This window comes from Artemia franciscana, chromosome 21 (assembly GCF_032884065.1).
Source record: "Artemia franciscana chromosome 21, ASM3288406v1, whole genome shotgun sequence".
NCBI lineage: Eukaryota > Metazoa > Arthropoda > Branchiopoda > Anostraca > Artemiidae > Artemia > Artemia franciscana.
The window spans coordinates 6,334,253-6,346,468 of NC_088883.1; the positions used below are offsets into that span (position 1 = coordinate 6,334,253).

Genomic DNA, 12,216 nt, shown 5'->3' on the forward strand with positions numbered 1-12,216 from the left:
CTTTTTTTTGGAATTGGGGACGCCACTGCTGCTACATGATGCCATCGCCGAGTTTAATTTAATAGAATGTGGCAAATATAGAAACGCACAACGTAAAAATATGAGAATGTGGAAAAGCTACTAGCGCCAAAAGCAGTATAGTATTGAAAAAGGCCGAATCCAGGGGGTGGTTTTAGGGGCACGTGCCCCCCCCCCCACTCCACATAAAGTCAAAATGTGCATTAATTCTAAGTTGGTGGGGTAAAAAAAGGAAGAAGCTACATTTTTATCAATTTGCCGCCCCTAAACATCATGGTAAATAGTTGATTTAAAAAAAAAAAACTGAAACCTTCAGGTTAGTCTGCTCATTACATGTTATTTTAAAAAATAATAATATTCTTTGACTGTAAAATGTACGCAATTAGACTATTGATAGTTCTGAAAATTTGAAATATTTTAGCCTCAGTAAGGTAAGGCCCAGCGCTCACGGGGTAACTGTTTCAAGACAACAGTTGGAAACTAATCTTATCTGCAACTGAATTACGACCAATTTACAACCAAAATGAAACGTGTTTACGCCCGTGGACGCGAGTGGTTGTGGATCAGTTGAGGAGACGGTGGTGGATGTACCAACTGATATACAAATACGAAACCTGGTGATAAATGAAGGATCTTCACCAGCTACTTTCTTCCTTTCTCCTCGTGAGAAATTAGGCTGTTTCTCAAATGTTTATTTGAACAAGTTTGCAAACCTTCACATTTTCATAGAGAAAGCGCAATTATACCCTCTGAAATATACAATATTAACTTTCTTACCTGACATTTTTACTTCAACTGCCACCATTTGCCAAGGTTTTTCTGTCGCGTCTTTCCTTGAGTACGCTGGAAGTTATAGTTGCACAGGTCTTCATGCCTCTCCAATTCTCTTACGGATTTCACGTTTAATCCCTGGTCTGACATGTTGAGAGCAGAAATAATTGAACATTATCAACGCGGTAGCTCCCAAAAATGTGTGGGATAACACTCTGCAACGTAACTGTGACCACGGCTGGAGGCTCAGACGGAACCGTTTTGAGACTGATTGGAAACCAGTCTCATCTGGATTGCCTCGTGGGTGGGCCCCCTCTCTACTTCAAGGCCATGGTCACAAAACTGTTGCATGCGCAATTGGTTAGCAATTCTAGTTTCAAAACAGTTGTCCCATGGGCGCTGGGCCTAAGTATTAAAAGTACGGAATAGACTTCTTTAGAAAAAGAAATATTAAAGCTTGTATAATAGTAAAATAGTAAATTGTCTTTATTGCAGTTTTGCTGTTTTTCCAAGGGCCTGTTCAATTGTTAAATCGTGTGCCTTTATGTGCTCGATATGATTTTTGTAGTCGATTTATATATTTGTTTTTTTTTTCAGCTACCCCCTGCAAAACGACCTCGTAGTCCATCGCCCGTTCCGCTTTCCGTTGCCTCGTCGCAAATTCACTCTCCCTATCCATTCAAGACCCTTCCTTTTCAGGTCACTGGTGCCCCACGTAAGTAGATTCTAGTTTGCTAAGAGTTCTTTTTAGTCCCAATGTTAATGGAATGTTTATGTTTAACTTTGTGGGCCCTTAAATATTTTAAAGTTTGTTTGAAATGTACCTTTGAGTTCGGAAAACGGAGACGTATTGTTGAAAATTATAGGAATCGGATTATTGTCTTTTTTTTTTTTGATTTCTTAGTTTTCAGTTAGGGTGCAGCACTTGCCCTTTTAAAACGAATCATGTGCCACTGGTGCCCTTCCCATAGGTGGATTCTAGTTTGCAAAGTTTTTTTTTTTATTGGAAATTTAGTACTACCACTGTTATTAATATTAACAACCCAATTCAGCACCAAGCCCCCTGAGGCCGTCACATCTGCGTACCCTCCTCCTTCAGTCAATTCATTAAAAATTGTCACTCTTTAACCCTCTCCTCAGGCTCCAAGCTTCTTTCAATCCCTTCTTATGATTTTTTCCCACTCCATTTGGTGAAGACCTGTTATTCTTTGGCCCCAAATAAATGATCGAAAAGTGCAATCTTTAGTAACAAACAAACACAAAGTAGAAACAATAGGGAAATAGTTTTCAAGACAGTGAAAATCAATTCAGTGGATATTTCGGCTCTATGTCCAAGGGCCGTCTTCAGCACAACACGAGAAAGAATATATATATATATATATATATATATATATATATATATATATATATATATATATATATATATATATATATATATATATAAAACCTAAAAAAAAACCTTTTAAAAACAGCCCTAGCATCCTTACTTCAACAAACTTTGTTTGTTGAACTTAGTTGAAGTAAGGATACAAGGGCTATTTTTAAAAAGTTTTTTAAAAAACATTATCATTTTTAATTCTCACATTTTAATGTAAGCTTATATATATATATATATATATATATATATATATATATATATATATATATATATATATATATTTTTTCTTTCTCGTGTTGTGCTGAAGACGGCCCTTGGACTTAAGGCCGAAATATCCACTGGACTGATTTCCTCACCTTGAAAAGAATTTCCCTATTGTTTCTACGTTGTGTTTGTTTGTTATTGAAAGGCAGTGTGGTCTTCGTCGCTATTTTTGCAATCTTTAGTAATGTGTCATCCGTCATCCTAAAATTGCGGTCTAGCCATCACCCGATTTTGATACTTTATGAGTGAATAACTTTTTGTTCACTAATGTTCCTGCTAAAATTGTTGCTTTTTTTTTTTTTTTGTGGCTATAAATTGATTTCTAAAGTGTACACCGCTTAATATACTAATTTTGGCCATAATTGTGCACTCGTATGTAATTTTGAAGCCGGTTCGAATTGTGGCGTTACCCTAAAAGTTGCAGGGATTTTGTTTCAAAGGTGATATGGAAAGAATCTCGTCTTTTTTTAACTAAATACTTTTATTTGCTATTTTTACATCTTGTTAACTACAAATCGTCTATTTTTCAATTTATGTTAATGCCTTAATTACTATTTATTACTGTGTATTCTATCATATTGAAGAAAAAATAAAAAAATGGTAAAATTTTAGTTTAGTGACTTCTTGCTATCTCGGAAAGGGGTTAGGTTAGGAAAATGAAACTTTTGGGGATGGGTCTACAGGCTAAAGTATATCCGGGGACGGTATTTTAAAGTACCCACCTCCACTCCTCCCTCTAGAGGGCCCTGAAATTCGCCTACATGACAAGTCTATACCTATTGAAATTTTGACAAAACAACATTTTACCTTAATTTTCAGTTACCAGTTGCTTTTTCTCTGCCTTCAGTTCTGAGAATGCCATTCCTGTTATTTGAGTAGAATTTTGAGCCATATCATTGTTTTTTTTTCAAAATTTAGGAAATGTATTTGCATATCTTTAGAACCTTATAAATTGGGATTGAGCAAAGTTGTGAAGCTAAAAACAACTTTGTTGTACTTCATTCAAGCAGAAGATCTATTTTGTAAGGTTTCACTTTTATAACACACAAATTTTTAAAGGTCATCATAGGTCAGGGCCCTCTAGAGGGAGAAGGAGTGGAGGTAGGTACTTCAAAACACCTTCCTGGGACATACTTTAGCCTGTAGACCCATCACTGAAAATTTTATTTTCATAACCTAACCCCTTTCCGAGATAGCAAGAAATCACTAAACTAGAATTTTACCTAAAAAAAAATATTAAACTCAGCAAAAACTAATATAATTTTTTTCTGAATATTGCAATTTTACACGCGATAATGTTTTTTTTTCTTTTTTTTTTACTGTATATTTGCAAATGATTCGTGTACTTGTTTCATTTTCTCGTTTATTTGTAATCTGTTTTTATTACATCAGTATTCATTGTGTGGTACCTACGAGGAATGTTTTCTAGGGGTTGGGATGGAAATTATAAAAAGTGTTGAAAATAGTGCTCCTTCTCCTGTCAAACTTCTAAAAGTTAGATAATGACTTTCCAAAAATTTAAGCATAGTTTGGAAATTCAACATTATTAGAAGTAAATTAAAAGTTTCTGAGACTTCTCAGGTAAATAAAAAGGTTGCCTATAAGGCTCAAATTTCAGTTGAAAAAGGCTGATAAACTTTAGTGAAACTTGATATCTATTACTCAATAATTTACTTTAGTTAGTTAATATTTGTCAATTAGTAAAATTATAAGCATAAATGTAAACAATATAAGTGAAACAGGAAAGTTTGCAGAAATTGCTTTTAATTAAATAATAATCATTTGAGAAACATATAGTTTGTTGTAGCAGTTTTTAAGTAAAGAGAGACGTCATATCTGTCTTGATTTTATTTTATCTGCAAGCCCGTTTATATAAATGCAAATTTTATAGCACTCGAAAAAAGAAATGAAAATTATGACAAAAACTTTTATTATCAGTATACTCCCCCCCCCCGAAAAGTTTTTATTTTTTAATTTAGGCTTTACAGATGCATTCTGTCTCCTTTATTCATGTATTTGTATATGCCTCTCGAGAACTACCATTGATTTAGCTTTCTTCTAATAGCCTATTTTCCCCGGGTAATGTTGTGCAACCAAGACTTTTTGTATTAATTTTAGTCTTAAAAAAAATAATGTGGGAAATAGTAATTTTTGGTCAGTTATGTTTAGTTTGTCACATGAGCTGAGATCCTTTTGAGACACCTTGTGCAGACAAGTCAGCTTTCTAGGGGTTAACGGCCGTAATTACATGGTGTTTAGTGCAGTAGGTACCGTCAAATGCCGGCTCCAGGCTCTTTCGTGGGCCTTTTCCTTGAGTTCCTTTTGAGACGCCTTGTGCAGAAAAGTCAGCTTTCTAGGGGTTAACGGCCGTAATTACATGGTGTTTAGTGCAGTAGGTACCGTCAAATGCCGGCTCCAGGCCCTTTCGCGGGCCCTTTCCTTGAGTTTTTTTGAGACGCCTTGCGCAGAAAAGTCAGCTTTCTAGGGGTTAACGGCCGTAATTACATGGTGTTTAGTGCAGTAGGTACCGTCAAATGCCGGCTCCAGGCCCTTTCGTGGGCCTTTTCCTTGAGCTCTTTTTGAGACGCCTTGCGCAGAAAAGTCAGCTTTCTAGGGGTTAACGGCCGTAATTACATGGTGTTTAGTGCAGTAGGTACCGTCAAATGCCGGCTCCAGGCCCTTTCGTGGGCCTTTTCCTTGAGCTCTTTTTGAGACGCCTTGCGCAGAAAAGTCAGCTTTCTAGGGGTTAACGGCCGTAATTACATGGTGTTTAGTGCAGTAGGTACCGTCAAATGCCGGCTCCAGGCTCTTTCGTGGGCCTTTTCCTTGAGTTCCTTTTGAGACGCCTTGTGCAGAAAAGTCAGCTTTCTAGGGGTTAACGGCCGTAATTACATGGTGTTTAGTGCAGTAGGTACCGTCAAATGCCGGCTCCAGGCCCTTTCGCGGGCCCTTTCCTTGAGTTTTTTTGAGACGCCTTGCGCAGAAAAGTCAGCTTTCTAGGGGTTAACGGCCGTAATTACATGGTGTTTAGTGCAGTAGGTACCGTCAAATGCCGGCTCCAGGCTCTTTCGTGGGCCTTTTCCTTGAGTTCCTTTTGAGACGCCTTGTGCAGAAAAGTCAGCTTTCTAGGGGTTAACGGCCGTAATTACATGGTGTTTAGTGCAGTAGGTACCGTCAAATGCCGGCTCCAGGCCCTTTCGCGGGCCCTTTCCTTGAGTTTTTTTGAGACGCCTTGCGCAGAAAAGTCAGCTTTCTAGGGGTTAACGGCCGTAATTACATGGTGTTTAGTGCAGTAGGTACCGTCAAATGCCGGCTCCAGGCCCTTTCGTGGGCCTTTTCCTTGAGCTCTTTTTGAGACGCCTTGCGCAGAAAAGTCAGCTTTCTAGGGGTTAACGGCCGTAATTACATGGTGTTTAGTGCAGTAGGTACCGTCAAATGCCGGCTCCAGGCCCTTTCGTGGGCCTTTTCCTCGAGTTCTTTTTGAGACGCCTTGCGCAGAAAAGTCAGCCCTCTAGGGGTTAACTGCCGTGAATACATGGTGTTTAGTGTAATAGGTACCGTCAAATGCCGGTTCCATACCCTTTTGAGGGCCTAGATCGCTTTTGTTGAAAAATAGATTAAGGCTATTGGATGTTCCTTATTTTGTGAAGCAAGTTTGTCTGTGAAGAATTTATAGCTATCGTTCTAATGACTCTAAAGATGGTAGTTATCTACTGATTATCTTTTAATATTCTAGTAAGAACTTTAAAATTTGATTTAAAAAAGGATTAATTTGAATAACCTTGCTTTTTTAAAATTTCTTATAAAAGTAAATGAAAACACAAAATGAAATATTGTTTTATTATTATTTGAAATCGAACCCAACAATAAGTAAAAGACTATGATTCAGAGTAAAATTTTTATGTTTAATTCCACAGTTGCTGTAGTAAATAATAAATGGATGTGTCGAAGTGATTGTTCAGTATGTAAAGTTGAACTGAAACAAAATTCAAATGGGGAGGGGGAAATGCCCTGTCTATAGCTGGGAACTGTCTAGAAGGAAAGATGCAAAGATTGATGAGCCCTCATCAAATAACTGATGTCGCCACAAATATTGTAAATCTGATGCAATGAACTTGATTTTAGCTTCAAAAACAATTCAACTTAATGATATAGCTAAATTCAGTCTAATTTATAATAAAAATTATATTACAGTCAGTATTATAATATTTATGTAAAACCAATTTAATTATTATAACATTAAAAATTTTTGATAATTTATAAAATAAACAACTTAGTTTAAACACACCAGCTAAAACTGACTTTAAAACTAATTACAATTAACTACAATTAGTTTCATTTCATTTACAGGTGGAACTCTCGGACTTGACGTGCAAACCCATGGTACGTTTTATCCGGTTAGCTCAGCTCCTGGATACTCAAATCAACAGCGTAAGTATGACTAAAAATAAGTTTTCTGGCTTCTTGAGCAGAGATTCTCAAAAGAAGTTCAGGGATCCACGGCATGTTCAGAGGAGTTTATCCTGGGAAGGGGGCACAATTTTGAAAGAAAAGTACAAACCCTTGGAACTTTTTATCCAGGTAGCTTAGGTCCTTCATATCCAAACCAGCAGGGTAAGTGTGACCGAAAGCCTAAAATTTTTCTTTCTTCTTTAGCATAGATTCTTAAAAGAGATACGTGGACCAATGGATCTCGCCCAGGAATTCATCTTTGGAAGGGGGTCATGCAGAAAACAAATATACAAACTTGTGAAACTTATTACTGAGGTAGCTCTACTCCTGAATACCCAAACCAACAGCTTGAGTGTGGCTAAAGACCTGTTGATCTGCTATCTTCTGGGGCATGGATTCTTAGAAGAGGTCCGTGGACCAACGGTTCTTTCCCAGGAATTCATGTTTGGAAGGTGGTCCATCCAAAAAGCAAATATACAAACTTATAAAACTTTTTACCGAGATAGCTCTACTCCTTAATACCCAAACCAACAGCGTGAGTGTGGCTAAAGATCTGGTCGTCTTCTATCTTCTTGGGCATGGATTCTTAGATGAGGTCCGTGGACCAATGTCTATTTCCCAGGAATTCATCTTTGGAAGGGGTTCCGTGCAGAAAACAAATGCACCAACTTGTGAAACTTTTTACCGAGGTAGCTCTACTCCTGAATCCCCAAACCAACAGCGTGAGTGTGGATAACGACCTGTTGGTTTACTATCTTTCTGGGCCTGGATTCCTAGAAGAGGTCCGTGGACCAATGGCTCTCGCTGAAGAATTCATCTTTGGAAAGGGGCCCATGCAGAAAACAAATGTACAAACTTATGAAACTTTTTACCCAGGTAGCTCTGCTCTTGAATACCCAAACTAACAGCGTGAGAGTGGCTAAAGTCTTCTGTGGCATGGATTCTTAGAAGAAGTATGTGGACCAGTGGCTCTCGCCCAGGAATTCATCTTTGGAAGGGGGCCTATGCAGAAAACTAATTTACAAACTTGGGAACCTTTTTACCCAGGTAGCTCTGCTCCTGAATACCCAAACCAATAACATGAGTTTGGCTAAAAACCTGTTGATCCACTATGTTCTGGAGCAAGGATTCTTAGAATTGGTCCACTGACTCCTGATACTAGCCTAGGAAGTTGTCTTGAGAAGAGGCTGCGAGTTTGAAACACCTGTACAAACTCATGCAACTTTAATGTAAACAGTTAACAAACTCATGAAGATATAATTGTTGGGCAAGAAGTCCTTCGATTCGTGCTACGAATTTTTCAGATTTGAGCTGAGTTTAGCTGGATTTAACAGTTAACCTTACCATTTGATTAAATAAAAAAAACAAGTTTTTTTAAATGAAGGTAAGGAGCGACATTAAAACTCAAAACGAACAGAAATTACTCCGTATATGAAAGGGGCTTTTCTTCCTCAACGCCTCCCTCTGTACGCTAAAGTTTGACTCTTTCTCTTAGCTCTACTTTTTTAAAAAGGAAAAAACTCTAGCGTAAAGAGCAGGGCGTTGAGGAAGAAAAGCCCCTTTCATATACGGAGTAATTTCTGTTCGTTTTAAGTTTTAATGTCGCTCCTTACTTTCATTTAAAAAAACTTGTTTTTTTTATTTAATTTCTGGACGTTTTTTAATTCATGCATGTTTTGATCTTAGCTCTCCGCACGTAAATAATTAAAACGAAATTTGCATATTAATTTTCTTTTTGGCTAAATGGCTTTCTCATAGTTTTAATCGGAAGATTTTGAGAAAAAAGGAGAGAGGGAGGAAGCCTAGCTACCCTCTAATTTTTTATTACTTAAAAAGGCAACTAGAACTTTTAATTGTTTTACGAACATTTTCATTAGTAAAAAATATACGTAATTTACGAATTAACTTACGTAACGAACTTCTATATTCGTATATTTTTATTGCATATATGAGGGAGTTCACCCCTCGTCGATACCTCGCTCTTTACACTAAAGCTTAAATTATGTCCCAATTCCTTAAGAATGACCCTTGAATCACAAAGGCCGTAGAATAAATAGTTGAAATTACTAAAAATACTTTCGCGTAAAGAGTGAGGTATTACGAGGAGGTAAACCCCTCATATGCGCAGTAATTTCTCCTCGTTTTAATGCTGCTCCTCACTTTCAGTAGAAAAAACTTTTCATATTTATTTTTTCCTTGTTTTTTAAATAATGCAAAAAATCCTGCGCCCCCTTTATTGAAAGTCTCTTCCCCAGTAAGAAGTTTTTCCATGGAAAGATCCTCCCTTGTAACCCCCCCCCCCACCTCAACTCTCCCTCCCAAACCAAAAAAAAAATCCCCCTGAAAACGTCCGTACAGTTCCCAGTAACCATTACTGTATGTAAACACAGGTCAAAGTTTGTAACTTGCAACCCCTCCCAGGGAGACTGCGGGATAGTAAGTCATCCCGAAAGACATAGTTATTAGGTTTTTTGACTATGGTGCATAAAATGGCTATCTCAGAATTTTGATCCGGTGACTTTTGGGAAAAAATGAGCGTGGGAGGGGGCCTAGGTGCCCTCCAATTTTTTTTGTCACTTAAAAAGGGCACTAGAACTTTTAATTTCCGTTAGAATGAGGCTTCCCGCGACATTCTAGGATGACTGGGTCGATACGATCACCCCTGGGAAAAAAAACAAACAAATAAACACGCATCCGTGATTTGTCTTCTGGCAAAAAATGCGAAATTCCACATTTTTGTAGATAGAGCTTGAAACTTTTACAAAAAGGTTCTCTGATACGCTGAATCTGATGGTGTGATTTTCGTTAAGATTGTATGACTTTTAGGGGGTGTTTTCCCCTATTTTGTAAAATGAGGCAAATTTTCTCAGGCTCGTAACTTTTGATAGGTCAGATTAATCTTGATGAAAGTTGTATATTTGAAATCAGCATTAAAATGTGATTTTTTTTATGTAGCTATTGGTATCAAAATTCCTTTTTTTAGAGTTTTGGTTACTATTGAGCCGGGTCGCTCCTTACTACAGTTCGTTACCACGAACTGTTTGAAAAGATATATTTTGATCTGATTATATTAAACTTGTCATCAAAATAAAAATAAAAAATCAAGGGAAAAAAATTAGCAAGGAAACGCGTTTAAGGTCAGTGAAAAAGACAAAAAAGAGAAAAAAACGTGTAATAAACAAAGAAGAAAAGCTAGACACTATAATTTTTTTCAAAAAAGGAATACAAAAAATATTAATATGATAATCTATAATACTATAATGAAAGGGTGCCCACAGGGGGGTGACCATACCTGCTCCCCTCGAAGCATGACGACGCCAACAATTTTAAGAATTCTTACTAATTGAAGGAATATGTCTCTTTGGCAAAAGTCTCCCCCTCCCTGAGAACTCCTTCTAATTTTTCAATATTTAATAAATTTTTGGGTGCCAACGGCTACACCCTTAGTTGCTAATTTTACTAAATAGCCACCAAGGCCACCTACGAGTGCCCACGAGTGTGTTAGGATTAGGTACCCTAACTCTGCACAATTTTGTTTTATGTACATCTGTATTAGCTGCGATTATAAGATTAGGACACCTTAATAATGCAGTAGCCACAGTGATCAAGTACACACAGGAAATAGCTTAGAGGGTTCAAAAAGAATTAGAGTTGCCGGCTTTGATTTGAATGTCAAAACATTTGAGTGGGAGGGTGTGGGTGTACGGTATCCATTTTTTTGGGGGGGTGGGGTTTTGTGTATTTGCTGGAGTATAGTGAGCATGCTTAAGTACGTTTTACTATGGATTTATTAATTTTACCTTCTAAGCATTTGATGGTAAAGCAGTATTGGTAATTTTTGGGTCATTTTCACCACTAATTTGAACACCTGAAAAATTCATTTGTTGGATTTAGCTTCTGAATCGTTCGTGTAATAACACTACTTGTATGTCATTTATGACGAAATTGAACATTTTATTTTACTTTTGGTCATTTTAAACGCTAATTTGAACACCTGAAAAAATTATTTGTTGGATTTAGCTTATGAATCATTCATGTAAATAACACTGCTTGTATTTGATTTATGACGAAATTTAGTATTTTATTTTCGGTCATTTTGAACACCTGAAAAATTTATTTTTTGGATGTAGCTTCTGAATCGTTCATGTAATAACACTACTTGTATTTCATTTATGACGAAATTGAACATTTTATTTTACTTTTGGTCATTTTGAACGCTAATTTGAACACCTGAAAAATTTATTTGTTGGATTTAGCTTATAAATCATTCATGTAAATAACACTGCTTGTATTTGATTTATGACGAAATTGAGTATTTTATTTTCGGTCATTTTGAACACCTGAAAAATTTATTTGTTGGATGTAGCTTATGAATCATTCATGTAAATAACACTACTTGTATTTCATTTATGACGAAATTGAACATTTTATTTTACTTTTGGTCATTTTGAATGCTAATTTGAACACCTGAAAAATTTATTTGTTGGATTTAGCTTATGAATCATTCATGTAAATAACACTGCTTGTATTTGATTTATGACGAAATTGAGTATTTTATTTTCGGTCATTTTGAACACCTGAAAAATTTATTTGTTGGATGTAGCTTATGAATCATTCATGTAAATAACACTGCTTGTATTTGATTTATGACGAAATTGAGTATTTTATTTTCGGTCATTTTGAACACCTGAAAAATTTATTTTTTGGATGTAGCTTCTGAATCGTTCATGTAATAACACTACTTGTATTTCATTTATGACGAAATTGAACATTTTATTTTACTTTTGGTCATTTTGAACGCTAATTTGAACACCTGAAAAATTTATTTGTTGGATTTAGCTTATAAATCATTCATGTAAATAACACTGCTTGTATTTGATTTATGACGAAATTGAGTATTTTATTTTCGGTCATTTTGAACACCTGAAAAATTTATTATTTGGATGTAGCTTCTGAATCGTTCATGTAATTAGCACTACTTGCATTTGATTTATGACAAAACTGAACATTTTATTTCTCCCCTGTGTTTTTTTGGTATTAATGCAACTTTTCTGATTTGATCTTTTGTTTTCGATCTGATGTGAAGTTACGTTGAGGCTGGTAGCTGTCATGGTTGGATAGTTTGGCCCAAAACACACTTGGTGTTCTCTACCCATTGGATTTGTTACTGCCATTGCGTACTAGTAGTGGTGAATTTCGTAGATGGTATTTCGACGTACTCATGGGGTGGTATTATAAGTGATCAGTTTGATGATAGCAATGCAGCTGCCCACTGCCACTACCACTGCCACCGATGATAGCAATGCAGCTGCCCACTGCCACTACAATAAACT

The 12,216-nt window shown here is 36.5% G+C and overlaps 2 protein-coding genes across 3 annotated transcripts in view; both read left to right on the forward strand.

The window, feature by feature from the left end:
• Positions 1-12,216, forward strand: part of LOC136041046 (ubiquitin-like modifier-activating enzyme ATG7) — a 567,744-nt gene that overhangs the window by 174,903 nt on the left and 380,625 nt on the right. The window lies entirely within an intron of this gene.
• The window catches only part of LOC136041007 (G protein pathway suppressor 2-like), a 49,349-nt gene that overhangs the window by 23,428 nt on the left and 13,705 nt on the right, over positions 1-12,216 (forward strand). For both annotated transcript variants that reach the window (XM_065725503.1, XM_065725502.1), the window contains exons 5-6: positions 1,387-1,504; positions 6,782-6,862. In XM_065725503.1, the coding sequence (XP_065581575.1) occupies positions 1,387-1,504; positions 6,782-6,862 (199 nt within the window). The remainder of the gene's footprint in view (positions 1-1,386; positions 1,505-6,781; positions 6,863-12,216) is intronic.